The sequence below is a fragment of the Sesamum indicum genome, linkage group LG8 (assembly GCF_026168435.1).
Source record: "Sesamum indicum cultivar Baizhima isolate 11 linkage group LG8, ASM2616843v1, whole genome shotgun sequence".
Lineage (NCBI taxonomy): Eukaryota > Viridiplantae > Streptophyta > Magnoliopsida > Lamiales > Pedaliaceae > Sesamum > Sesamum indicum.
The window spans coordinates 28336814-28364571 of record NC_142664.1 but is presented as its reverse complement, the minus strand read 5'-3'; the positions used below and the strand labels follow the sequence as shown (position 1 = coordinate 28364571).

General features: G+C 36.1%; 4 protein-coding genes across 5 annotated transcripts; 2 read left to right on the top strand and 2 right to left on the bottom strand.

Moving 5' to 3' along the window:
- Positions 1-63: 63 nt before the first annotated feature.
- On the bottom strand, positions 64-8428 carry LOC105169199 (BRASSINOSTEROID INSENSITIVE 1-associated receptor kinase 1). The gene is made up of 11 exons (XM_011089540.3): positions 7694-8428; positions 7083-7215; positions 6911-6982; positions 5110-5253; positions 4157-4228; positions 3992-4063; positions 3829-3908; positions 3439-3570; positions 3011-3352; positions 962-1356; positions 64-736 (listed from the first exon to the last, which is right to left on the bottom strand). Exons 1-11 carry the CDS (start codon positions 7785-7787, stop codon positions 419-421), a joined length of 1854 nt encoding a protein of 617 aa, XP_011087842.1. The 5' UTR covers positions 7788-8428; the 3' UTR covers positions 64-418.
- A 2532-nt stretch (positions 8429-10960) lies between these two features.
- On the top strand, positions 10961-13669 carry LAC14 (laccase 14). The gene is made up of 6 exons (XM_011089538.3): positions 10961-11161; positions 11236-11387; positions 11513-11757; positions 12078-12206; positions 12276-13223; positions 13372-13669. The coding sequence occupies exons 1-6, from the start codon at positions 10961-10963 to the stop codon at positions 13500-13502; spliced, it is 1806 nt and encodes a 601-aa protein (XP_011087840.2). The 3' UTR covers positions 13503-13669.
- Positions 13670-13740: 71 nt separating this feature from the next.
- Positions 13741-16856, bottom strand: LOC105169195 (beta-xylosidase/alpha-L-arabinofuranosidase 2-like). The gene is made up of 7 exons (XM_011089537.3): positions 16370-16856; positions 15968-16255; positions 15687-15856; positions 15491-15588; positions 15037-15387; positions 14549-14959; positions 13741-14476 (listed from the first exon to the last, which is right to left on the bottom strand). Exons 1-7 carry the CDS (start codon positions 16784-16786, stop codon positions 13905-13907), a joined length of 2307 nt encoding a protein of 768 aa, XP_011087839.1. The 5' UTR covers positions 16787-16856; the 3' UTR covers positions 13741-13904.
- Positions 16857-23269: 6413 nt separating this feature from the next.
- LOC105169194 (beta-xylosidase/alpha-L-arabinofuranosidase 2) lies at positions 23270-27424 on the top strand. Of its 2 annotated transcripts, XM_011089536.3 has the most exons (7): positions 23270-24082; positions 24907-25194; positions 25288-25457; positions 25565-25662; positions 25733-26083; positions 26178-26588; positions 26668-27424. In XM_011089536.3, exons 1-7 carry the CDS (start codon positions 23666-23668, stop codon positions 27237-27239), a joined length of 2307 nt encoding a protein of 768 aa, XP_011087838.1. In that variant the 5' UTR covers positions 23270-23665; the 3' UTR covers positions 27240-27424. The 2 variants fall into 2 exon arrangements, with proteins under 2 accessions (XP_011087838.1, XP_020552127.1); XM_020696468.2 differs by lacking the exon at positions 23270-24082 and having other exon boundaries at positions 25055-25194; positions 25284-25457.
- The last annotated feature ends 334 nt before the right edge of the window (positions 27425-27758 follow it).

Here is a 27758-nt window from a genome sequence, read left to right as displayed (position 1 = left end):
TGTTAGTGCAATCCCTAATAAAAAGTGAGAACTTTGTTCTCATAAAAATTGCTGAATAGCATCTTTGCCCCCTAACAAAATGAACCTGCTTATTATTTATTAACAACCTTTAGCTATTCCACACATAAGAATGGAGTACACTGGTAAATGTTTAAGAAAAAAAAAAAACATTGGTGCTTCCACCGCCATTCCTGCTATGGATTTGATCGCACCTGAAAGTGACCTACAGAATATAGACCTTCCCTTATCATCAAAATTCTGGAACATAATGAAAACTGGAATGCTAACAAAGCGGAAAAAACAAAACGGAAGAAAAAAGATAGAGAAAAGAAATAAATCATATACAAAAAAATATCAATCAAAGATGGAGGGCCGCCTAGAGTTTCGAATGTGCACCGTAGAACTGAACAACCAAAGATCATCTAGGCCCAGACAGTTCATCAGGTCGGATATTAGAAGTGGAATCAGCAATTATCCAATCGGTGTTGGGGTGATGTGTGTGACTGAACTCTTGACGAAACATTTCTTCCTTTTGCCACTCTTCCCACCTCTCGGCCAGGCCATCACCTTCCAGCATTCGGACAACTTCCGACATCTTGGGGCGCTCCATTGGAGAGCTCTGTGTGCAGAGTAGAGCAACTTGAATCAACTGCTCCACCTCTTCATCAATGTAATTACCCTGAAGATCTGCATCAACTAATGTTTCCAACTTTTTCTCCTTTAGAAGTCCCTTGACCTGAATCAGTACAAATATTTTCGCATTAATCAATTCAGAGAGGTCATGATGCAGTAACTGAAATCGGAAGTTCAAAATGATGAAGTCTGTGAGGGAAGCAAAAGAGAAAATCATAACCACAATACAGCATGAGCATTTCACTTTCTATTTTTTAACAGAGACCGAGTAAGAGAAGCTTATAGAAACAAAAGAGTATGAGGGTGCTTCTGAAATGTCAATGCTTACCCAATCTAGTAACATAACATCATCGTCATTGGCAAGCCGAGCAAGATCAAATGCCCTCTGGCCAGTGATAAGCTCAAGAAGCATGACACCGTAACCAAAAACATCAGTTTTCTCTGAAGATTTACCAGTAGAGAGGTACTCAGGAGCTATATGACCAATTGTTCCACGTACAGCTGTGGTAACATGTGTATCCTTGTAGTCCATGAGTTTAGCTAACCCAAAGTCACCAACGACTGCCTCAAAGTCCTCATCCAACAATATATTTGCAGCTTTGACATCACGATGAATAATTTTCGGGTCACAATGATCATGCAAATAAGCAAGTCCCCTTGCAGACCCGAGTGCTATGCGTTTCCTTATTGCCCAATCAAGTGGAGGCTGTGATTCAGGTCGTTCTAGCACAATGCATCAAACAGTCCATCAGAAATAATACAAGCCAGAAGGCCATAGTGGACCTATTCGAGTGATACTGCAGAAGTCTATACTACTTGGACAATAGCATATCAGCAGCATTACCACATTGATACAATATAGCAAATTAACACAAATATTATCCACTTCAACCATCACCATAACCAATATGCATACAGAATTTTATGCACTACCTTGTTCAACAACTTTGCCACTTCATGGGCACACACACATACGGCACCACTGCATGAGAGTAGAATTGCATAAAAGCTGAAAAACCTGGAGATGTTGATGGAATTGGTGCTATTTCATATGACTGGTGAATGTGGGTGTTGGTAGAGGCATTTTATATTATCACACAAGTAATTTCCACATGGACCAGAAACCCAAAGAACAGCTGAAGAATTGGTAGGTCTCAAAGATTGACATAATTCTAAATTGATAGTGGACTGGTGAAATAAAATACACCATCTTATGAACTAATATTGACTTGTGGAGGATGAGGAAATCCACAATCCCTCTATATATATCTAAATAAAAAACAAGGCTGCAAGAAATTCACCCAGTTGCTTCCACAGACAGGCATACCAATAACAGTTGAATGGCACATTCTTCTTACAGCTAGCTAGAAAAGCAACTGTTTAAATTGCAGAATAATTACACTTCTTATCCCTTATTTTGCTGCCAGTGAAATGTTAATCCATGTCCCAGCTCCAATCAAACTTAGCCCCTCATTTTCATTATTAAACAAAAATGGTTAGTTTGAACTGCAACGCACATTTACATACAAACTTTTTCATCCTTAAACATTTCAAACTTTTTATAGTTCTATTCCATTGCATTTCTGTAACTGCAATAGCAATTCTTAATAGTTGGCGAGGATGAGTTTGTCAGTATTAGGAACAAATAGTGACAAGGACTGAACCAAAAGGACAAAATTGTACTATTGGAAAATATGACGGAACAGAAATATAATTATGCTGTTAAACCGCCATATATCACTAATGGTGCTGGTCGCACACCCAATTTGTGAGCTTAAATTTTCAATATATAACATAATTATGGGATAGCACATTTTTCTCAATTATTTGAATGTGTATATCTGCTATCTGGATCTAATATATGAAATTGCATGGTTGAAGAAAAAATTGGGGAGTAAAGTTGGAGTGGGAGAGGAGAAATAATATAGTTGAAACAAAACATGGATAGGAAGAGAATAGCACATCGCGGATCAGGGAAAGATGCCAAAAACTTCCTTGGCATTTATGTTCTGGAATGGGGTTGCTTTTGTCTATACAGTTGTATGGATAACCAAACAACATTCTGAATTTTTTAAGCTACTCAAGCTGCTATAGAACATGTGAATCACTTGAAAAAAGAACATCTTGAGTAGTATATCGGGTATAGTATTAGCAAAATCAACATTAGTATTATACAGTCAATTCAAGCTTCTCATATTGATAGTGAGGATAATCCAAATTGAACAAATCTGACATTTATACCAGTCTAGATCAGCTGCAGTTGGTCAGGTTATGATGTAAAACAGTTACTTCTAGGATGATCATTCTAAAAAATAATCCCTACAAAAATAGATGACCAAGTACAGTAAAAGAAATTCCAAAAGCAGATGAAGCCTACCTCTTAAGCATGATGCAACACTTCCATTGACCATAAAAGGATAAACAAGGAGCCTCTCTGTTGGTGTCATGCAAAAGCCACGCAGGCGAAGTAAATTTCGATGCACGGCCATGCTGATCATTTCTACTTCTGTTTGGAACTGCAGCTCTCCACCTTGAGTACGTTCCTCTTTTAGTCTTTTGACTGCTACTAGAGAACCATCAGCTAACCGGCCTTTGTAAACCTTACCAAATCCGCCTCTACCAAGAATATTTTTATTGCTAAAATTATCTGTTGCAACTTGTAGTTCACGTAGAGAGAATCTTTTGAGCTGTCCCAGATGAACTTCTGGATCCTCCTCCGCTGCAATTTAAATACAAAACTAAGTGAAAATTGAGATCATATGATGTATGTCAACTTTTAAAAAAGCCAATTCTTGATCAACTGACCAGGAACGTCAAAGAAATGGTCCTGTGGCTTCCTTCTTCGGTACCATGCAAGTGCAATTGCAGGAGCAGCAAATAGAAGGGCGGCTCCAGCAGCAACCCCTCCAGCAATAGCTCCAGTAGCACTGTTTCCAACTACAAATGCAATTCATTCATAAGCTTATATTATTCTTTCACATAGTAAATCAAATTCCACAATGGTACTATATTCATTGAAGAAAAGTGTTCAGGTGAATGCATTTTACAGAATCTTAGTAGCACTACGCATATATTTCTAGATCCAGTACCAAAATAATCTAGTGATGTTGTATTCATCTACTTGATTAAAGTTCCATTTTCCTTCTAGAATGGGTCAGGAAACTAATAGAGTTGAGGCAAAGATGGCTGCCAAACCTCGAGAAGGAGATGGAGTTGTTGGTTGAACTGGAGGAGGTGGAGATGCAGGGAGAGGCTCCAAGCGATTATTGGCAAAACTGAAAGGAATGAAGAAATCAGCAATAACACCAATACCAATCAATCTGTCTACCTCAGTAAAAGCAAATGAAATGTCATAAACCTGATAGGTGTGAAAAGCTGAAAGGATCCATTGACCGGAATTTTTCCCGTGAGTTGGTTATTTGAAAGATCGCTGCATTTTTAAATAAGAAATGAATTTGTTTCATCAAAAGACAAAAAAAGTAAAAATCACCAGATAAAAGAAATTTATTGATTTCCTACTCACAGGACTTGAAGTGTGAAGATGGTAGTCAGAGACCTGGGAATTTCTCCACTCAAACTGTTATTATTGAGCCTCCTATGTAGTACATGGGGTAAAAATACATTGTTAAGCTTCAAAAGAAAACAAACAAATCCAAAGAGAAGCTGATGCAGTTGCTGTCATTACACATAGCATAGCCATCCACCATCTACCTGAGAGGGGTAACATAGAACTCAGGCAGCCTCTGCCTTGTGTTTTGCAACTTCCTCAATTTCTTTTGACATAAATAAGGTGAAAACCAAATGCTTAATTTTCAGGTATTTCTTCCAGTTGTATGGTAAAAGTGTCACCGGCAATCTGCATTGCAGGAAACTATTTTCATTTCCCTTTCCCTAAGCATTTATTATCCCCATTTGCCAATTATCTTTTTTGCTATCAGAAGTAGTCATGCTCTGCAATAAAAGCCCTTCTTACAAGATTGATCGTAGCATCCGACTAGCAACTTACAAAAAAGTGAAGAAATCTTAACAATTAATAATACACATGAAAATTGTCTACCACTGTTGATTTCTCTTTTTAAGCAATTCCTACCAACTTAAAGTCGATCTTTTGGCATGAGGGCAATGCAATAATAGTGAAATTTGGCACAATTTTCTATGCATAGGAAACTAGACACTAAATAACTAAACTGGAAATACAAATTACATAATGAAGGCGAAAGTCAACTCAAACTTAATAGTCACAAAGGAACAACAGTGGTTTCCATTTTTCTCATCCTTCTAAATTCACTACTCAAATGAAGTTTAAGAAAATAATTTTCCATGAAGCATGGAAGGAAAGACTTCAACACTTCTACCCGTAGACTGTATGTCACCTATTTCCAGATGGAAAACATACACATTAAGAAGCAAAAGGATCTCAAGAAAACGTAAAGACAAATATACACAAGTAGGAACGAGAAAAAGAGAAACCCATACAAGAAACGCAGTTTCTGAAGCTTGCCCAATGTGTCAGGGATTGGACCACTGAGGCTGTTCAGATAAAGATCCAAGCTCACCAAGTTTGTTAAGTTTCCGAGCTCATTAGGAATTCTTCCACTTATATTGTTACTGTAAAGTTCCCTGCGAGAAGAGAGAAAAAGAGAGTGAGAGATTTTGTTCTTTCTCTTTTTGTTTGGGGTTGGGGACGGGAGAGGGGGGATTTTTCAGATGATATGTAAGTAAAATTCAGAGATAAAGACAGAGCTGCAGACACGTAAAGTTGAACCTATCGTCTATAGCATGATAGCTTCAACTCTGAGTCACATCTGGGAATCTAATAAAATATACATCTCTATAAGTGTCATTTAGGATTTAACATAATATCATAGTTAACTTTTACTTTACTCTTGGATGTAGTTGTACAGTTGGACACTAGATGTCCTAATTCAGTTCAATGTCAGATGGGCACACTGATGGTATTTATTTTTGCAGAATTAGGAGATTAAATTTCCTCTTTCATCTTTTTTCTTTATCATTGACCGTCATAATATCTTGGTTCTTTCTCAGACCACCAAGACTGAATGTAAAACATATAACAAGAAGGGCGGCGGTCCAATTATACAATCTATGAACAGACTGGTACCGTGAGTAATCAGATAGCAACATCATAATTACTGTATAGACAGGTCAGGAATTCCACACTTACAGACCTTTCAAGAATACTGCTCTTACGCCTCTCTTGCAGCATTAGTAACAGTCATGTACTGAACACATGCTGAACTCTGCCCATAAGTTCATGCATGTTGTAGATCCAGCCATGACCTTATTATTGAATATTGAGTCAGCATGTAGGTGAAGTTCAAATGTCAACCACTTGCATGAGAAAGGATGTAAAAGTATGCTATACAAATTCATAGTAGGAGTCTGTTCTGACTAGTTCGAAAATCTTTCTAAATCAGGATGGTTTCCGGACCCAACCATCGATCAAGTGATCTCCGCAGCACGTTCAGCCACCACAAATACAAAACTAATCTTCCACCACCTTAGCCAGTAACAAATAGCTTTTGTGATCTATTCCAGTAGGGACTACATCCAACAATCTAGCGTAGAAAACTATGGTGACAATGTGTTGAAGCATAAAACATTGGCCCAAAACTGGTCTATTCCAACCAGCAAGAATCAATGCCTTATCCACACACATGATATGGGAGAATGTTACCATTTTCTCCATGAAGGCAAGAGCTTCACTTTACAGAATTATGAACAAATCGCATGCGGCTTAGCTCATAAAAAGGGCTTAACTAATGGAAAGTCTCCACAAAACGTTCAAACATATGTTCGTGGTATTCCTCTTTCTTATCATTCTTCTTAGTTGCTATATTTTCTTCCCAGTATTCCTTCTTAACATACTAAAGCATAAACTCCTGCTGTCTATTAAGTTAAAACGGGCGAGAGCTTTACAACAGAAATTCAATAAATGTCACTGTGAGACTCACTCCAGTATGAGTAAGTACTGGAAAAGAATCGTATCTAAAGGCATAGCTTTCTTCATTCAAGTGAACAAAAGGAAACATATTGTAGAATTAACAGAAATATAAGAGTAAGACAATAATTTTTCCCATGAAGAGAAACCTAAGTTTCACACAAATAATAGAACCTTTTTATCCTTGAAAATTAAAGCAAATAGTGGAAAGGAAGTCGTGAATTAATATGTAGAAGCTATGGAGTAAGAATTAACATGACAAAGACTAGCATAAATATAACAAGGTGAACTTTAGTCTGAAAAATTGTGACTTACAAGTACTGTAAATTCGGGAGCTGACCAAGCTGTGGAACCAGTTGACCAGACAAATTGGCATTGCCAAGATCACTGTGCATAGACAAACACAAAAATATTCAATAATTTGATGGTCCTACTTTCTATGGAAATAAAGCAGCTCCACTAGAATGAGATATAAAAGCAAGTTTACACTCGTGTAACACTATTGTCGCTATTGCATGTGACGTGAAACCAAGTGCAAGGATTGACAAGGGTCGGATCCCAACTCCCAAGAACATTATTAGGATCTGCCAAATTGCTCTTTAGGGCATTCAAGGCATCGCCTGCACCAACACAGCTTTCAGACATGGTTTAATTTGAATATTCCAGTTAAGTTACAAAAAAACAGCACAACTGTATGAATCACAGAAACAACAGTTTCCTCCAAAAAAAATTCACAGTCAGTTACATGTCACAAGGCAGCATCAAGAAAAATCAAGAGAATTTATTCCGAATTTCACCTAATCACTGCAATTATATCTTTATTTGTGATCTGACGTTCTATAAATCAAAGTCAGGAATTTACTCCATATCCGTAAGGAGAATAATTCCTTTACCAGTCTTAGCTCAGCGCACTGATCACAAAATCCAAAAAATTCTAATTTTAACATAAGCAAATTTTACCATTCAGTTGAACTCAGTTCAAGTCAACGTATACCCATTACATCAAGTTCCCCAATAGAGAAAGTGAAAACCTAATCAGAGATAAACAACTAAAAACAAAACAATGGAGGAACAATAATAACAAACCAAAACACAAACCTTCCGCGTTTGCAGAAACCCGCGAAAATATCGTTAAGACCAGCACAAAGCATAGAAAACCCGAGTACAAGATCGTGGGAATTGACCGATCCATGAAACACTTACCACCTAAAAACCTAAATTCTTCATTAAATCCTACACTAAACTCCCACTTCCGTAACTCAACGCTACATAATCATCCACCCCACCAAATTAAACAAAATCAAAGAAAACAAAGCAAAATAGGAAAAGGGGAATAAATAAAAGCTGTTGATCAGAACCCCACAAAACTGAGCTGAGCTGAACCAGCCCCAAGAAGCAAGAACTGATATCACAAGTCAAAAAAAGAAAACAGAAACCGCAGCAGAAGAAGAAAACAAAAGCAGTGATGTAAATCAGAGTTGATTTTTGAAGAATGCAAACAACTAAAGAAAGAGAAAAGAATAAAAGACGGGCTGTTCCCTTTTCCTTTCTCTGTTTCTTTAATCTGATAGTGGAATTCGATATTTCTCGAGTAAAATATTTGAGGATGCAGCATTCAACGGTCCGTGAAAGAGAGAAAAATGGTGGAGCTGGGGAGTGGGTGGGGTTGAAAATCTTGGCAAAGAAAAAGGAAGAATGGATTAATGCTCAGTCAAAGGTTCTCTCTTCCTTTCACTGCCACTTACCACCAGTTGCATTATTCTATAGCACTGACAGAGCAAAAGACCCAAAAAAAACAAGAACAAGAACTGGATTGAGCACCTCACACCTCACTCACTTTTCTTCTTTTCAATTCATTTTTTATTTTTTTCTTCTTAGAAGAGTGGATGTGTATGGGACAAATTCCCCATCTTCAATTCGAATATCTTTTAGGGTTCAAGATTTCAAAGTTAATTCTACTCCTTAACCACATTTTTGCATTTTTAGTCTTAAATCGAAAGGTGGGGTTATGGGTTAGAGTCCTATCAATCTGGAGACACTAATCCATTATAATAGTATTTATGGAATTATTATAACAATAATTCTTAATTAATTATACATATTTGATATTATTGATGATATTGATGATTGATAATTAAAATCACGATGCATTCTTTCATATATAGTCAATTTTAGTATATTATATCATCTATTATTGCTATTTGAGTAGCGTTGGTTATTAAATGAAAACGGAACGTGTCTTCTAAGTTTGGCACCAAAATATAGAATAATTAATCCTAATCCTATACACCATGCAATTGCAGGTTTGATGACTTCATTAAACTCAACACGAAGATGTTTTTAAAGTTTATAAAATATTGAATTTTATTTAAAAATAAGTAATTAAAATATTTAAATAAAAGACAATACTGTATAAATAAATAAATTTAGTTTTTTAAATCTCTTCTGAATTTTATTTTGCTAGAACGGGCTCCCTCATATCTTACCCAAAAATTAAGCATTTGGAAATACTAAACTCACAGGTTATTATCTTTTATTTTATAGTAGTTTCGTATTTTTTTTGTTTACTTTAATTATATTTCTTGATTTATAATATTAATATAAAATTTATGTTTAAATTTAAAATATGTTAGACTATTAGTCGTTCTACACAGTTCCCATGAGTATATTAAAAAAAGCTATGGTGCGAGATAAAGAGAAAAAAAATTGTTAAAAGAAACAATTGATATGTGAGGGGATATGACGTCCGTGAGAAGAAAGAAACGTGGAATAATAAAAAAAAAATTATAATTATGAATTTATTAAAATTTAGAAGTTTATGATAAAAAATATGAAATGAAAACGGGAAGTAGTGGATTGGGATAAATACAATTATAATTATAATATTATTAAAAATATTAAAATTATTATTCTAATAAAAAAAATATTAAAAATAAAATTGAGTACTTAATAATTGATATGATACATTTTTTATAGATATAATAACAAATTTTATTTTTAGAAAAGAGGGTACAACTATTTTTGGTTAAGGGAGTACTTTGACATGAGAAAGCGGGTCAAATCGCACGAGCGGTGGTGGACCCACCACGCGCCGCCGCCAGTATGCAAATGGAACCGACGCCGATGGTGAAAGCTGTTTTCACTTTTCCCACATTCCCAATCACCATTTTAGTTGAAAGAAATGAAAAAAAAAAATGACCTCCTAAGTCAAAATATATATATTAATAATTAAAACTGTATCCCTTTTTTAAAAAAAATAAATAAATAATGTAAGTATGAGTTTGAGAAATATTTTTCTTAAGCATGATTTTATATTTTTTTGGTTGTTCAAAAAAGCCGTAATTGATATGATATTTTATTATTCTTCGCTCCCAAAAAAAAATTAAAAAAAATGACACAAAATTTAATTTATTTACTTTGAAAATTAAAGGGACACCTTTTTACTTATCTAAACAATGGTACGATGACATAACTTCAATTCCAAATATTGAATATAATAAACATTTATTTTATAAAATATGCAAAATATTCATATATGATATCAATCAACATTACTATATATCTTTAAATAACAATGAATTTACAAAGAATAATAATAATAATTTCAAATTCCTTTCCATCTATGTGGAGAGGTGTTTATTGCAATAATAATTATTAGTTAATTATGAATATTATACAGTGATAATTGATACATTAATCGATAATAATTATTATTATTGAGATTCATGATATAATTATTATTACTAATTCGAATATTAAAAATAGAAAAAAACTCGTGAGCCTATTAGGGAACGTTTTTTTTTTTTTTAATGGGCACCTCGAGAACTTTCAAACAAAAATATTTAGGCTCGCTCGACTCGAGCTCGAAAATGTTTGCTTGTAATTGATTTTGTTTCTTTTTTTTTTTTTTTGGTAGATTTGGTTATACATGTCCAGCTCTAAGAAATAGTGCTTATAATTAGATTTGGCAAGATTTATTCAACTTAGTAACTCATCCAATTTATTTTGGTTAATAATAAATCTACTATCCTATAATAGCAATTATGAGAAATTTCTACACTACAAAAAGAAAATTCAAATTTATGAAATTTCAATATTGGGTCAAAATTACATAATTTGGGCAAAGGGCCCTTTACAAACAAATTCAACGATTTCTTATTAAAAATTTAAAATATACCAATTGAAATGCAAACTTGGTAGTCAAGGGATAGTTGATATCCACTTTCCTTATTGCATAACAATACTCAATTATTCAGTTACTGCATTGTAATAAATGATTGGATTCTTGCCATCATGCACTGAATTTTCATTCAAAATTTCATCACTTATTTCAAATAGAAAAGGAAGTAAGAATCACATTAAATGATGGCAGGTAATAACAGCATGGAAAAAGCTGGACATTCAAAATCAGAACATTCCTTCAAGAGAAACAGGAATACTTCTGTGAAAATGATGAAGATGGGAGTCAACAACTGTCCAAAGCCTGCAGGAATGTTGGCTGTCGTGTTCACTCTGGCAGTTCTTGTTCAAAGTGCTTATGGCAGAATTCATCACCATAGATTTGTGGTACAGCTTTTGTATGTCTCAGCAACCATTCATCCTCTTCTTGATCACGTATGCTTAAAGCCTCATTGCTGCAGGTGAAGTCAAGTTCATACACTAGGCTGTGCAGCACAAAGAAAATCCTGACGGTGAACGGAAAGTTCCCCGGCCCGACTCTAACAGCTAGCAGAGGGGATAGATTGATCATCCAGTTCCACAACAAGGCTAAATACAATATAACACTTCACTGGTACATGCATTTTTCATCGATTCTGTATTGTGCTGATGCAGCAGAGTTCAGATTGTGTCTGTCCTGTTTCAGACAAGAATTTTTCAAAGTTGTTGAAATTTTGAGGTTTGAATGTCCTTTTTCAGGCATGGAGTGAGACAGCCGAGAAATCCATGGTCGGACGGTGCGGAGTATGTTAACCAGTGTCCTATTAGGCCAGGGGAGAAGTTCACTTATAATGTTCAATTGACAACAGAAGAAGGAACTATGTGGTGGCATGCACACAGTGGGTGGGCAAGAGCAACTGTACATGGAATGATCATTGTATATCCAAAGCCTGGGACTAGTTATCCTTTTCCTAAGCCTTATGCTGAGGTTCCCATTATTCTAGGTAATTTGATCCGACTGCCATGCAAATTAGACTAAATTAAGGATTAAAAATTATTAAACTTTGTGAAGTTATATCAAGTGTACCAGATTGGTTTTATGGCATTCATGATGTTATAAAAACTGCTTGAGATTAGGAAATTAATTTGTGGAGTATATGATATGAAAGGACATATATAATGGGGTGAAGGTGACGATGACAAGACCACGGTGACATCGGCTAGTGTTAATAAAACTTCCGGAAAGATCATTGTAATTAACTTATAAATATAAAAAGGGATATAGCTCTCTAATGCATTTAAATATTGCAAATCTGGTAAGCAGGGGAATGGTGGAAAAAGAACGTGATGGACATACCAGGAAATGCAAATAAGACTGGAGGAGAACCAATACTGTCTGATGCTTACACTATCAATGGACAACCTGGTGATCTGTATCCATGCTCCAAACAAGGTAATCCAACTTTGTTTGCACTAGTATGTCCCCTTTGAAAGCCTCATTAATTCACCTCTACTTCTGTAGAAACTTTTAGAATGAATGTGAAGCATGGAGAAAGATATCTCCTCAGAATAGTCAGCGCTGTCATGGACGAAAACGTCTTCTTCTCCGTCGCGCAACACAAACTTACCTTGGTGGGAACGGATGGATTCTACACGCAACCGTTTCAAACGGACTACATCATGATCACTCCAGGCCAGTCGATGGACGTTTTGTTGGAAGCAGATCAACAGTCTAGTCATTTATATTACATGGCTGCTAGAGCTTATTCAAGTGCATTTGGAGCCGGTTTTGACAAGACTACAACGACAGGGATTTTGCAGTATGGAAGAGCATCCGATCATTCTTCGTCTCCTATTTTTCCTCGACTCCCTCCTTATAACTCCACACAAGCATCGACTGAATTTTCGAGGAGATTGAGAAGCCTGGCTAGCAGAGAGCACCCTATTGATGTTCCACTTAAGGTTGACACTCATCTTTTTTTCACAGTTTCTGTCAACCTGATCGACTGCAGGGGAAATTCGTGCAAGGGTCCATTTGGCAAAAGGTTCTCTGCCAGTTTGAACAACGTTAGTTTTGTCCAGCCTTCAGTTGACATCCTGCAAGCTTATTACCATCACATCCGTGGTGTTTTCGAGGGGAACTTTCCGAGAAATCCTCCTGTGAAGTTTGATTATACAGGCAAGAACTTGCCTGATAATCTTCTTACACCGGATTTTGGGACCAGGGCTTTGGTCTTGGAGTACAATGCTAGTGTTGAGCTGATTTTGCAGGGGACTAATGTGCTGGCCAGTGATAACCATCCAATTCACTTACATGGGTATGGCTTCTATGTCGTGGGGTGGGGATTTGGGAACTTTGACCCGGAAAAGGACCCTTTGGGGTATAATCTTGTTGACCCTCCTCAGGAGACAACGGTAGGCATCCCTAATAACGGTTGGGTTGCCATCAGATTCAGGGCAGATAATCCAGGTGAGTTAGTTTTAAATATTTTCTCCCATGTTGAAATACTTCAGTGGTGCTATGGCTTGGTGTCATCTAAGGCATGTTGGAAGAATTATATTGTGCCAGAAGATTCAAACCTAAGTATAACCATGCAAATTTGGTTTATGATGTGCAGGGGTTTGGTTCATGCACTGCCATTTGGAGAGGCATCAAAGCTGGGGAATGAGTACAATTATAGTAGTGAGAAATGGGGACACAGCTCAAACTAGACTACTTCCCCCACCCCATGATTTGCCTTCATGTTGAGATCCATACATAGCTTTTTGCAGATTGTCTTTTAGATGCTAAACTAGAGAATGCATTCATTGTTGATTCCTTATCTATTTTCTGATTAGTTCAGATAGTTTATAAACTTTAGTATTAGTTTATCACGTCCAAAATGCTTCTATTATAAACTAATTCTCAATCCAGTAGTTATATACTTTATTTGCATCTGCAGACATGAAACAATAATTCGGAACTGAAAGAAAAGTGGCAATGAACGTGTAAGAACCATCGCATCACTTATTTTTTCATAATATCATTACACAAGTTGGCATTGCAAGGAATCAATGCAAGAACAAACTTGTGACAATTATATTGAATTATTTCTTCTTCTTCAATCCAATCTTGTGTATTTTTCCCTTCCCTTCCTTTCCTCTCTTTCCTTCAAATCACCACATGCAAAGAATGCATGAGGCTTCCTATATGAAGAATATACTCTCCCAACGCCACCTTCTGGTTGCCGTTTTCATCCACAATGCTCAAATGCTTGCAAACATCGATATTGAATCTAACCAGCCCTTCTGCCTGTGGTGTCAAATGCAGCTTCTGGTATCCTATCAAGTGTTTCCGAGGTGCATTATGAACCTGTGGGGGACTTGAGAACAAGAGAACAGTGTGACTTCCGCTGTAGTTTCCTACGTTTTTGACTCTCAGATGAACGTCGATGGATGCATTCTTGCAGCTCTGCTCAACAGGGTTGATGGACCTACATGTTGACGATTGACAAACATGCCCTTCTTCCAGTGGGATGGAGACGAGCGTTGGAGCTGTAACTAACTGGTGATTGAATTGAGAGTAGCTGAGCCCATCTCCAAAATTGAAGACCGTAGGTCCGTTGTAGAAACGATATGTTCGACCAGGGTACCCTCTGGCAGGGTCAGGCCTCATATTCATGTCTGTCATTTCAACCTTTTCTACATATGATTGTGGGTACCAAGTCATAGTTAGTCTTCCACCTGCAGTATTGTGAAAGTGTCAACAGTCTTGCTAGATTGTTTTAGGAAGAAAAGTTGATTAGGAAGGCTTACTTGGATTGTATTGTCCAAAGATCACATCTGCAATTGCTGCTCCACCAGCTTCTCCAGGGAAGCCAACCCAGAGAATGCTAGTAATTTTTGGATTGTATTTCGCGAACTGTACATCCATGCTCCCTCCAGACATAATGACAAGAATTACAGGCCCTTTAGACACTTCTGCAACCTCAGTTACCAAAGTTTGTTGCTGTCCTGGAAGAGTTATATTCACCCTGTCCACGGTCTCTGTCTCGATAGATAGATCTGAACCCACAATTATAACTACAGCATCAGCTGTGGATGCAATTTTCTTGGCATCTTCTACTTGAGCACTGCCACACAAAACGTCTTCACATCCTGGCTGATATACTGTCGGGACAGAGGCTGTTAGGCTCTGCAATGGAGTCGTGTACTTACAAGGTACACCTGCAAATTGCTCCAAACTCAAGTGAGAAATACTAAATTTGTCATCAATATTCACAACAAGAAGAATGTCCAACTACCTTCATAATCTCCAAGCATGGTGTGGGTTGCATTAGCGTTGGGGCCGATCACAGCCAAGGACTTGATGGCCTGAGGGGATAAGGGCAGTGAGCTATCAGTGTTCTTGAGCAAAACAATCCCTTGTCTTGCAACTTCAAGTGCAAGTTCTTGATTTCCTGGGGTGCACACATCTTCGGGGCCAAGATTTCCGTAAAGTTGTTTGCTTGGGTCCCCATCAAAGAACCCCAATCTCATCAATGTGGCAAAATTGTTTGACACAGCTCTGTCGATAGCCGTCACGCTCAGAAGTCCACGATCTACTGCAGCTTGAGCATGATTTCTCAGAAAAGATCCACAGTTCAGATCCACGCCTGCACGAAGAAAGTTAAGATCATCATGTCCTTTATGCCAAGCTATCAGTCAAGTCCTTTTTCTTCATTCTGTATCATAAAAGCTTCAAGACCAAATACAGGCCTGAATTCATAGCCAAAGCAGCAGTCTCCTCAGGAGTTTTGGTATAATGTTGGGAATTGAACATCTCATTCAGCGAATCGAAATCCGAAACTATGTACCTACAGCAACCAAAAACACGAGCAACCATAGTTTCGAATGTTATATTCTCTTCTATGCTGTATATAAGAACTTCAAGATTTAGAATTACAACAGATACCCGTTCAATTTCCATTGGCCTCGAACCACACCAACCAACAGCTCAGGATTGCCACACGTTGGCTTACCATTCACTTGATTATACGAACACATCACGCTGGCAGGATCTCCATAAAGAACACAGCTCTTGAATGGCGGCATGTACGTGTCCTCCAAATCTTGCTGTGTTACCTAATTCGTGTAACGAAAAAAAATACATCCCATCGATGATTGCATTAGGAAAACAAAGGAGGGAGAATTTGAATCAACAAGATAGGTATATGGTCCATTTTCAAGTAGTACCACAGCATTGAAACTGTATCTCTGGATCCCTTTCCAGTTATCCAAATCATAAGCAATGTAATGCTTGCAGCAACCAGCAACCTTAAGTCTTTCTTCGTCACCGTCGTCTGTCCGTTGCAGACCTCTTACATAAGCTGCGCCGTAGTTGCTGGAAAGCAGGGGGTCTTCTCCGGGAGTTTCTTGGCCTCGACCCCATCTGGGGTCCCGAAATATGTTGATATTCGGGGAAAAGAATGTCAGCCCTGCTAATCCAGCGTTGTACATCGCTCTTGCCTCAGTGGAAACCACCTGCAGGCATCATAACTCTTCAAGACTTAGTATATCTAACATGACTATGATCTTGTAAGATTATTCAAGACAGCATATATAGGATCAAAAACTAATGCATCAAGAACAGACTACCTTTGCAATGGTCTCGAACAAGGAATCGTTGAACGTTGAGGCAGTTAGAATGACCTGAGGAAAGATAGTAGCAGCCGGGATGGGGCTGGAAAACTTGGTTCCAGGCCCGCCGTAGGAGACTCCATGTAAAGCCTCAGACCACCACTGGTAGTCCGGAATTCCAAGCCTGCTAACTCCCTCTGAACCACTGACGAGCCACCCGATTTTCTCCTGCAATGTCAGCCTGCTCACCAGATCATCAACTCGGGTTTTCAGGCCCAGTGACAGATCACAGAATCTGAAATTCTTCAGCCCTGGATTGTCCGTCACGTCGCAGGCGAAAACGGGTTTTTGCTGAGCAAAAACGGGCCCCGAATGTAGCAGAATGATGCAGAGCACGGTGAGGCAGATGAGAAGAGAATGTTTTAAAGGAGCCATTGAATTGAAATGAAGAGAAAAAGGAAGAAAAGAAAAGTTGGCGGTATAAATGCGTAGCAATCTTGAGAAGAAATTGAATTTTATATAGATAAAAATTCAGGACACTGTGAATGCTAATATTATTTTTTTCTAAAAAATTTTAGTATGAATTGGAATTTGTCCTAAACAAAAATAATATAAGTATATTAATTTAGAGTTATGAGTTATATTTATGTAGGAATACTTATCAACATCTTAATACAACACATCATACAATCAATTTTTCGTTTGATTAAATCAATAGCAACGTGACACAGGCTTCTGATTTTGATTCTTCTTATTACATCCTCAAACACTTCAATATTCAACAAATCATGAGAGGAAAGAATTTGGATTATATCAGAATAACCCATCTAATGTAATAGTAAGTTGGGGTATTTAGACTTTTGGCCAATCGTTTGCCCAACGGTACCCCAATGTGTCATCAAATCCACCATCAAAAGAGTGTATTGGAGAATTAAGTAAAAAATGTGGGCATGTAATATATATATATATAATACAACAATTTGATCATTTTGGAGGAATAATTGTAAAGTTGGGGGGGAAAAAGACAACAATTATTTCATGCTATTTAGCGTTATTGAGTGGGATTTGTATGTGTAAGAATGGGAATTATAGCACTCATTTCATTACACACGTTGCATACTACAAATTGAAATTTATCCTTTTTTTTATAAGAAAACATTTGTAACAAAAAAAAAAAAAAAAGGACAAGGGTAAATTAATTAATTGAGGTTCAGATCATAAATAAATAAAATTCCGATATTTTCTTTTATAAAACATGACCCGTTACATTATTTAATACATTCAAATTAAAAATATCAAAAAATTCAACTTAGAGAAAAAATAAATATATACCATTATTTAGCATACTCGAACTCAGCATTTTTGTATTGTAGGGCCTATAGCTTTATTGGCTCCAATTAGGAATTTTTTTTTTAATTGAATTAATTCTATATGATATTAGGTCTAGTTGAATCATCAATAGTTATAATAATAAAAAAATTGATCTTTTTAAATTAATAATAATTTGTAATAATTATATATACCCTATTCGATTTAAATTACTTTTTGCATTTACCCTAAAAATTAAGGGAATGGGCCTATATTATAATTTAGCCCAAGTTTACTAATTGGGCTCAACCATAAGTATGGTTGGGCTTTGGAATAGAATCATTCGCCAAGCCCAAGCTCCAACACATTTCCGTAATTTAATAAATATTAGTCTTGTAGCTTAAATAACTAGTTAACGTGGCATGCAGTTCCCACGAGAACATAAAAAGAATCTTGGTGAAAAATTATAAGAAGAACAAATTGTAATAAAATATGAAGAAGTAAGGTCAGAGATTAATGTGAAGTAATGGATAGTTAAGAGGGGAAAAATATAATTATAAGATTATTAAAAAATATTAAAATTATTAATTTGATCAATTTTTTTTATAAAAAAATAAAATAAAAGGTAGACTGGGTATTCAAAAATTGATACGATAAATTTTTTTTTCTTTTTAGGTTTAAATACACTTTGCATCCCTGAACTATGCATAAAGTACGTTTACATCTCTAAACTATAAAACGTAATAAAATGGCCTCTTATGATATATTTTATTATTTATCGATAAAATATCTAAATTAATTCTATTTTATCTCATTGTTGGTTTATATATTTGATTCTTATTTATAATATATTTTAAAATATAAATAATTATTTATTATATAAATACAAAAATAACATGCGGCAGCGATTAGTTATTATAGATAGAGGTCACACATTTTTTTTGAAATAGAAAAAATGGCAAAATTGGAAGTTAGGACATTCATTTCATTCGCAACTAAATGTGAATGTTAATGATGTTAGATTTCTTCAAGGATAGGAAATTGAGGATAAGTTAAAAGTGAAGCAAATTTTATTCCCCAATTCCATGCCTCACCGTCTTTTAATCATTTCTTGCAGCCTTACGCCTATTGTGGCCGCACAAACGAATAAACCAATATAAATAAAAAGTAAAATATCATTATTATTAATTATAATATCATTAATTAATATTATTATTTAGCTATAATTTACTCTATAGTTTCTCAAGAATTTCATGTATTTATTATGAGTGGATTGCACTGTTCAAAGACAATCAGGTAATAATTATACTCTCAACCTGTCGTGTATTTACATCTGATTCCTAAATAATTTCATGCAATTTATGTAAATAGTAAATCGTTTTATCAAAATACGATATAATATGAATGAAATACTAATATTTTTATTTATAATGTAATTAAATTATATTATAATTGAATTATTGCCCACGCAAGTAACATCCACCTTGATTCTTGAATCTTAATCGTTTTTTGCAATAATTATTGAATTTTATGTTGGTCTTTAATCATACATAATAATTGCAAACAGGCAAGTGGTAATAAAGGGACGTTTGATCCCAATTTGGAATCATACATAAATTCCAGCATCCAATCATATTTATGTAACCCTCCAAAAGGGCAAATTGGTCAACATAAGTGGCTTCAATTTCTTAAATCACACAATTGCTTCTGCAACAAGAATTACCACATTTGTCTGTGTCTTGTCCTTTTCTTTTAGGGTTTTATCGAAGTCATATGATATAGTGAGTTTGAGTCTCATCATATCCGTAAGTGTTAATTTTCTTTAATAATAGTTGTTGGTCTATTACAATAGTAGCTATTGATAATTATTATATTAACTATTAATGTTTGAAATTCATGGTGTAATTATAATTTGTGATCGATATACTGCTAATAAAAAATATTGGGTTCTATTATTGGTGAATTACTAAAATTTAAAAATAGATTTATTTAATCAATACTTGTCTTAAAACCAAAAGTGAATAAATAAATCATATAATATATCAGAAAATAATTAGAAGCATGTCTCCCCAAATAAATAGATATTTCCGTTAAATATCACAATCTAAAAGATTATTTTACAATTCCATGTACATCTTTTATTCATTTAATCTAACACTTAAGATTTTCTTACATATTTTTTCAGATTTTCACTGATTCAGTCTTGGAGAGTACTTTTCCAAAAGATTGACCATCAATCCTTAGTAATTCTACATTTCTACTAAAGAAAGAATAAAGAAATCATTATTAATTTCGAGCTCTCTTAATTGAACGTTCAAAATTTTACTGATTATTAGTAAACCCAAAATCCCTTTTAATTCCGCAACATCAACCATCTAAATTTCGACCCAAAATAATCGAGAATTATAATATCTGATAAAAATCATGAAAAATAAATCGATTTGTACGTACTGATCTTCTTGATGAATGCATCCGTTCAGAGCTCCTGTCTTGATACAAATGTTTTCTAACATGAAAACTGATAAATTTCGGTTTCCAGCATGTAATACATCCTAAGATGCAATCACACAATTCAGGCAGCATTGATCATCTTTGACAAGATTTCAAAAGACCTGCTTGGCTGATTGTGCTCTGTATAGAAGGAAATGAAGCAATAACCTTTTGAGCACTCTCCCATTCTTGCACATATACCTTAAACTGAAAGAAACCTTGTTGTGATCCAGCGACATTGTTGTCTGCACCCACAATCATCACTCTATTTCCCTTGAATTTTGCAGCTAGTGGGCTGATGTAATGTTTGCCTAAAGCTCAAGTTTACTTGAGCCCATATAATAACCATTTTCGGCATCCAACCTCACAATCGTATTTATTTATTGGTTCAATCGGTAAGAACGAATCACTTTCAACTAAATGATTATGGGCTCAATTCGTTGTTTGATTTGAGGGTCGTATTGATGAGCAATCTGTAAGTACTTCTATAAGTGATCTATAATTTTAATGATATATCTTGATCCGTGATGGTGATTAGAGTAGAGACTGCTCCGACTTTTATTTTATTTTTTTAATCAAAATGAAAAGAAAAGATCACCAAGTCACAATCCTATCCTTATTTCTGCATCTTTCCTTTTGTTACAGTACAAAATTGGTCCTCTTGCTTGGATATGGGTTTCTTTTGAAGAAATCCACAGTGCTATTATTGCTTCTTGAATTAGGTATGGGAATGAATAATTAAAAAATAAATAAAATAAAATGTGCAATATCATAATATGACATGATATTTTCTTATATTTACATTGTCCTTTTAGAATATTTAAGATAAAATTATAAATAAAAATAATTTATTCTATTATAACTTTTGATTCGAGAAAAAATAAAATATTTTCAAATGATTGTAGCACTAAAGGGCTAAGTCAATGTTTATATATTATATACATAGAAAGAAATAAAACATTTATCATTAACACATATATGATTTGACATTTATTATTGTAACAGCTGAAACCAAAAATTGAAAAATGAAAAATATTTTGGTGCAATGAAATAATTAAAAAGAAAAAAAAAAGGGTATATTCTCTAGTGGTACAGTACAATATTAAAGCTGCCATATTCATTTTTGGATAATTTAGATATAGGAATAATCAAATGAACAGAACAATCATTTCAATCAGAAATGACACTTTGCGGCTCTTCAGTCTAATTAAATTTATATATATTGCTTATTTTATTTAAATTTCTCAAAAGGTGGCTAAAAATTTGTGCTGGATCCCACCTCCCATGCCCATGATGCGCCCACTATTATTAATATATATATAATTTTTTATTATATTATTTAATTTAATATAAATTAAATATTAGGATAAGAATATTTATTAAATTATTATTAATTTTAGAAAATATTTATAATTATACTAAATAAACATTAAAAAGAAACCCTATATATTTTTAAAAAGAAAAAGAAAGAAGTTCAAAACATGTGACTTACCTGAATGTAACGAGGAGGGCCCCGCAGTTGCCTGAGACGCTGTTTAGGGCCAAAATATGACAGCTGGTTAAAAATGGAAGCCAGGAGTTCACCCACAGCCAGCTGAAGGACCAATCAGGAGCTGCCTGAATCAACTCCAAGCACGTGGCGCACTGCACCGTACTTCATAATAAAGAAACAATTTGTTGGGCCTGAGAGAAATTCCATACATTTTTTGTACCGAAAAGGAAAATTCACTAGAATTTAGCCTCCCGCGACCTTCGGCTTTTTCGGCTCGGCTACCACACACTGTCTCCTAAATAAATCTTTAGATATTCTTTTTTCATTTGGCAAAATTTAAAATATGTTCAAGCTTAACTTGGTTTTAATTGAAAAATACAAATTACGCATAAAAATTAATCAAATTGTTAAGTTAGAAAAAAATCATAACCTGAACTATATAAATATTTTTTTAAATCATACAAATATTTAAGTAAATTTTGGATATTATATTTTTTGAATTTAACTCTGTTATTTTTTTAAAAAGATTCATTATTACATTATCTAATATATTCAAATTCAAAATATTAATATTGCTAAATCAACAAGCATATTCAAAGTAAACAAAGAGACAAAACACTGCTACTATAGAAATTAGACAATTTAATATATATTCGTATTTTAAAATTCAAACTCACAACCTCATGGTTATGGACCTCCACCCCACCACTCAAGCAAGACTTCGTTGATACAAAAGAAATTTCTTATTTTAATTGAAGAAATTATTGATGGTTTCTGAAAATCTATAAAACTGTATATAATAATAAGTTGGCCTAAAGAAATCCAAGTAATTCAAAAAAAAGAAAGGAACGAGAGGCTTGTAACATCTTAGGAGGTCCAAAAGAACCTAACAGGCGGCCTTGGCAGGTGTGTCCTAGAAAACAGATTGACAAAGGGAGGAGATTCAGGACTTCTCCAACTCGTACCATGATTAAAGCCCACAAAATATTCGGCTTAAAAGGTCCACACATGTGGCTCTAATTTTTAATAACACAGGGAAGTAAATTACCCATTTTTCATAATAAAAGAGGGTGATACGCGTAATCCATACATATTGAATGAAATACAAAATGTATTACAATAGAAAATCTACGCATTTTTAATTTAGGTTGAGTTAGGCTGAATTTGAATTAATTATATAGGAGTGCGTTATAGTTCAATTTAAATAATTAATTATTAATAAGTGTATTATACTTATTTTATAATAAATTTGATTTGCTAAATCTCGTTGGCAAGATTTTCCACTTGTCGATAGGGAAGTAACATGAAAAAAGGCAAAAAAAGAGGAAAAGAATTTCCCGAGTTGAGAAAATATAGTGTGAAAAAAGATAATTTAGAAAAATTCTTGATCCCTCGGAGCCAGGAACTGGAAGCCGAAACTTGAGCCGCCTTATTGTCACGAGACTACTGAAACAAATGTATATATCTTCTCTGCAGGCACTCACAGCTTCAAACCTCGCTTCTTAGGTAGATTGTGGCGTATATACATACACATCCCAACTGTATGTATCTGTCACTATCACTGTCTAAGCTCACTTCTTTATCCCAACAGAATCCCCTACACAAGCATATATCTGTTTCTTCTGTCTTCAGATAAACTTCCAAACCAAAAGTTCTTGTCGAAACTCGTAAAATTATTATTATTAATTAAAAAAAGAGCAATCTTTCACGGACTGGTGTGTTGCTCCTGCTTCTTCCCTCTTTTTGTTTATTTTTTAACAAAATCTTGGAATTTAGAGAGAGATAGAGAGAGAGAGAGAGATGATTCAGTGTGTGTGAGATGTAAAGAAAGTGACGTGTTGGAGCCCAAGAGACGTTCTTGCATTGATCCATCACGGGTTTGCAATAAACCATGTGATTAGCGTTCACATAATCCTGGATTTTTATCTCTATAAAAAACCAGTTTTCCTCAAGATTTTTACACATTCATACCGCCATCTTCGTTTTTCTTCTTTGATTCTTAGCAGGGAGGTCATAGCAATTCAATGGCCCCTGCAGAACACTATCTTCTCCTTTGCGTTCCCATCCTCTGTTTCATTCTGTCAGTTTCCAGGCCCGTTTTTGCTGAGAGAAAGCCCGTTTTCGCCTGCGATGTGACGAGCAATCCGGGGTTGATGAATTTTAGCTTCTGTGATCCGTCATTGGACCTGAAAACCCGAATGGATGATCTGGTGAGTAGGCTGACGTTGCAAGAGAAATTCGGGTGGCTGGTGAGTGGTGCAAGGGGAGTGAGCAGGCTTGGAATCCCGAACTACGAGTGGTGGTCTGAGGCTTTACATGGAGTCTCCTACACCGGACCTGGAACCAAGTTTGCGAGCCCGGTTCCAGGGGCCACTAGCTTTCCTCAGGTCATTCTCACTGCGGGAACCTTCAATGAGTCTCTGTTCGAGCTCATTGGAAAGGTAATCTTTATGGTTTTGATCGTATCTCTGTTTTTACATGTTTCCAGGTTCATTCATCCTTTCAGGCCCTTTTCTTTTCCTCTTCTTCTGTCTGTGAGTTCTTTCTTTCCAGGGAAACTGGTGCATGAGGAATTTGGTGATGTAGTTCTTTCCAGGCTTTTTGCCCATGCAAGACATCTCCTGATATAGTTGTTTCCAGGCTTTTTGTACATGCAAGACATCTCCGATTCCCAGTTTTGTCTTTTGAGTTTATGCATCTTGGTCTGCATTTCATCAGCTTCATTGCCTCTTTGGTATCAGCCGTTGCCTTTGAAGAGTTCGTCGGTTGCTGCCAAACTGGTCATGCTTTTTATGAGAGGCAAATTGCATTACAGGGACATCAACGTCGAATTACTTTCTTAAACCTATTACTAGGATCACTAGTTTAGATTATATACAGACATCAAGATTTGCTTTTTGTGTTGATGTTGATCAATACCAAAATGTCAGTGTTACAGACGTCGTTATGCAGATTGTGTTTTATCAGCAAATATATGAAAAAGGAGAAAGTAGTTGATTTTCTGATGGCCCATATCATCTACATTCACTTTTGCATAGTTGGTGGACTCCCCATTATTGGAATTTCAATCATCAAAGCACAGTGCTTTCTTGCTTTAGTCCTAAGTTAAGTTAAAAGGATAGCTCAAGACCATTAAGGTTGACCTGATTAAGACTTTCTTAATACAATTATGAAAAATTTATGTCGTTTTAGTAAAATGTTCCAACTAATCTTTAAGATCACAATCGTATTATGTACGAGGTTTAAACTGTTTAGATGTCTGCAGGTGGTTTCCACTGAGGCAAGAGCAATGTACAATGTTGGACTAGCAGGATTGACATTTTGGTCCCCGAACGTCAACATATTTCGTGACCCCAGATGGGGGCGAGGCCAAGAAACTCCAGGAGAAGACCCTCTGCTTTCCAGCAAGTACGGTGCAGCTTATGTAAGAGGCTTGCAGCAAACAGACGATGATAATGAAGAAAGACTCAAAGTTGCTGCTTGCTGTAAACATTACACTGCTTATGATTTGGATAATTGGAAAGGGATACAGAGATACACTTTCAATGCTCTGGTACTAACTTTCTTTCTGATGCAACTTTTTCTCTGTTTTATCTTCTTAATGTAAATATCAATGAGATGTATGCTGTTTTGTTGTATAAGTTAGGTAACGCAGCAAGATTTGGATGACACATACCAGCCCCCATTCAAGAGCTGTGTTCTTGAGGGAAACGTTGCTAGTGTGATGTGTTCGTATAATCAAGTTAATGGCAAGCCGACGTGTGGTGACCCTGACCTCTTGGCTGGTGTCATTCGAGGCGAATGGAAATTGAATGGGTATCAGTTGTATTTCTAAATAAAAATGGAAAAAAAATTTATGTTCTTGTAGTCTAAAAGAGAATATTAACATAAGAAATACAGTATTCATGGTTTGGTTGCTGCAGGTACATCGTTTCAGACTGTGATTCTCTAAATGAAATGTTCAATTCCCAACATTACACCAAAACTCCCGAGGAGACTGCTGCTTTGGCTATGAAATCAGGTCTGTATTTTGGTGTTATGTTTTTCAGGATACAACAAGTGGATCTTAACTGATAAGTGTCTTCATGCAGGCTTGGATCTTAACTGTGGATCTTTCTTGATCACGCATGCTCCAGCTGCAGTAAGTCGTGGGCTTCTAAACATAACGGACATCGACAGAGCTGTGGCAAACAATTTTGCAACGTTGATGAGACTAGGGTTCTTTGATGGGGATCCAAGCAACCAACTTTATGGTAATCTTGGTGCTGGAGATGTGTGCACCCCAGAAAATCAAGAACTTGCCCGCGAAGTAGCACGACAAGGGATTGTTCTGCTCAAGAACACTGAAAACTCACTGCCTTTATCCCCTACGACCATCAAGTCCATGGCAGTGATCGGCCCCAATGCTAATGTAACCCACACCATGCTTGGAAATTATGAAGGTATTCTCAGTATTCTAAACTAGACACTCTTCAAGTTCTGTATATTGGTGATAAATTTAGCGTGTCTTTCATTTGAATTTGGAGTAATTTGCAGGCACACCTTGTAAGTATACGACCCCATTGCAAGGCCTAATGGCCTCTGTCCCAACAGTGTACCAGCCGGGATGTGCAGACGTGTTGTGTGCCACTGCTCAAGTAGATGATGCCAAGAAAATAGCATCCACAGCTGATGCTGTTGTTCTAGTTATGGGCTCGGACCAATCCATCGAGAGAGAAAGCCTGGACAGGGTGAATATAACTCTTCCAGGAGAGCAGCAAAATTTGATAACTGAGGTTGCAAAAGTGTCCAAAGGACCTGTAATTCTTGTTATAATGTCTGGAGGGGGCATGGATGTCCAGTTTGCAAAAGATGATCCAAAAATCACTAGCATTCTCTGGGTTGGTTTCCCTGGAGAAGCAGGTGGAGCTGCTATCGCAGATGTGATCTATGGATACTACAATCCATGTAAGCTTTTCTTGATCGACCATTTTTCTTCTTGCAACAATGTTCACAATGTTAACCAGTCAGCATGATCTGTTCGCAGGTGGAAGACTACCTATGACTTGGTACCCACAATCATACGTTGAACAGGTTGACATGACTAACATGAACATGAGACCAGACCCCGCGACAGGGTACCCTGGTCGAACTTATCGCTTCTACACCGGGCCAACAGTCTTCAAATTCGGAGACGGGCTCAGCTACTCTCAGTTCGACCACCAGTTAGTCACAGCCCCAAAGCTCATCTCCATCCCGTTGGAAGAAGGGCACGTTTGTAAGTCCTCAACGTGTTGGTCCATCGATGCTGTTGAGCGTAGCTGCAAGAACGCAGCTGTCAACGTTCATCTAAGAGTAAAAAATGTAGGAAATTACAGCGGAAGTCACACGGTTCTCTTGTTCTCTAGCCCTCCACAGGTGCATAATGCAGCTCAGAAACACTTGTTGGGATTTGAAAAGCTGCATTTGACACCACAGGCAGAAGGGCAGGTGAGATTCGACATCGATGTTTGCAAGCATTTGAGTGTGGTGGATGAAAATGGTGCAAGGAAAGTGGCGTTGGGAGAGCATGTTCTTCATGTAGGAAGCTTGACACATTCCTTGAATGTAATGATTTGAAGAAATTTCTCATGCTGCTTTCTCTCCTTTGCATGAAAGCAAGGAACACCAGATTAGATTGAAGAAGAAGAAGAAGAAACAATTGATTACAATTGTGACTATGTTTCTTCTAGCATTGCTTCCTTTCAAATGCCAACTTGTGTACTAATATGATGAAAATATAACGGATGTAATGGTCTCTCACACATTCTCTCTCTCTCTCTCTCTCTCTCTCTCTCTCTCTCTCTCTCATCCAATTCACAAAGGCCTCATCTGACCCCTTTGTCCAATCAAGATTTTGGACCTGCCCTTATTACAAAACATGTGTTGATGCCTAGATGGGCTTAACACTAGGTCTACATTTCAGAACTTTGCAAGAATAATGCCATATCACAACCCACAATACTGTATATATATACATACATATACGTGTGTATATGTAACTTGCCACTTGCTATTATTCTCTAAGTAGTTAAAAAACTCAAACATGCTTAAATCAATTATTATTACAAAAAGGTGCATGTATTATGTTAAGTGACA

What these genes read in the sequence shown, in the direction of transcription:
- LAC14 (XM_011089538.3), top strand. Translation starts at nt 10,961, where the DNA reads ATGGCAGGTAATAACAGCATGGAAAAAGCTGGACATTCAAAATCAGAA. An exon ending in TGAGGTTCCCATTATTCTAG is followed by an intron (nt 11,758 to 12,077) that starts GTAATTTGATCC and finishes TCTGGTAAGCAG; the next exon opens with GGGAATGGTGGAAAAAGAAC. An exon ending in ATTCAGGGCAGATAATCCAG is followed by an intron (nt 13,224 to 13,371) that starts GTGAGTTAGTTT and finishes TATGATGTGCAG; the next exon opens with GGGTTTGGTTCATGCACTGC.
- LOC105169195 (XM_011089537.3), bottom strand. Translation starts at nt 16,786, where the DNA reads ATGGCTCCTTTAAAACATTCTCTTCTCATCTGCCTCACCGTGCTCTGC. An exon ending in TGTTCGAGACCATTGCAAAG is followed by an intron (nt 16,256 to 16,369) that starts GTAGTCTGTTCT and finishes TGATGCCTGCAG; the next exon opens with GTGGTTTCCACTGAGGCAAG. An exon ending in TGCTTTGGCTATGAATTCAG is followed by an intron (nt 15,388 to 15,490) that starts GCCTGTATTTGG and finishes TTCTTCGTGCAG; the next exon opens with GCGTGGATCTGAACTGTGGA.
- LOC105169199 (XM_011089540.3), bottom strand. Translation starts at nt 7,787, where the DNA reads ATGGATCGGTCAATTCCCACGATCTTGTACTCGGGTTTTCTATGCTTT. An exon ending in TGTTGCATCATGCTTAAGAG is followed by an intron (nt 1,357 to 3,010) that starts GTAGGCTTCATC and finishes GCATTGTGCTAG; the next exon opens with AACGACCTGAATCACAGCCT. An exon ending in ATGTTATGTTACTAGATTGG is followed by an intron (nt 737 to 961) that starts GTAAGCATTGAC and finishes GTACTGATTCAG; the next exon opens with GTCAAGGGACTTCTAAAGGA.
- LOC105169194 (XM_011089536.3), top strand. Translation starts at nt 23,666, where the DNA reads ATGGCCCCTGCAGAACACTATCTTCTCCTTTGCGTTCCCATCCTCTGT. An exon ending in GATACACTTTCAATGCTCTG is followed by an intron (nt 25,195 to 25,287) that starts GTACTAACTTTC and finishes TGTATAAGTTAG; the next exon opens with GTAACGCAGCAAGATTTGGA. An exon ending in GGCGAATGGAAATTGAATGG is followed by an intron (nt 25,458 to 25,564) that starts GTATCAGTTGTA and finishes TGGTTGCTGCAG; the next exon opens with GTACATCGTTTCAGACTGTG.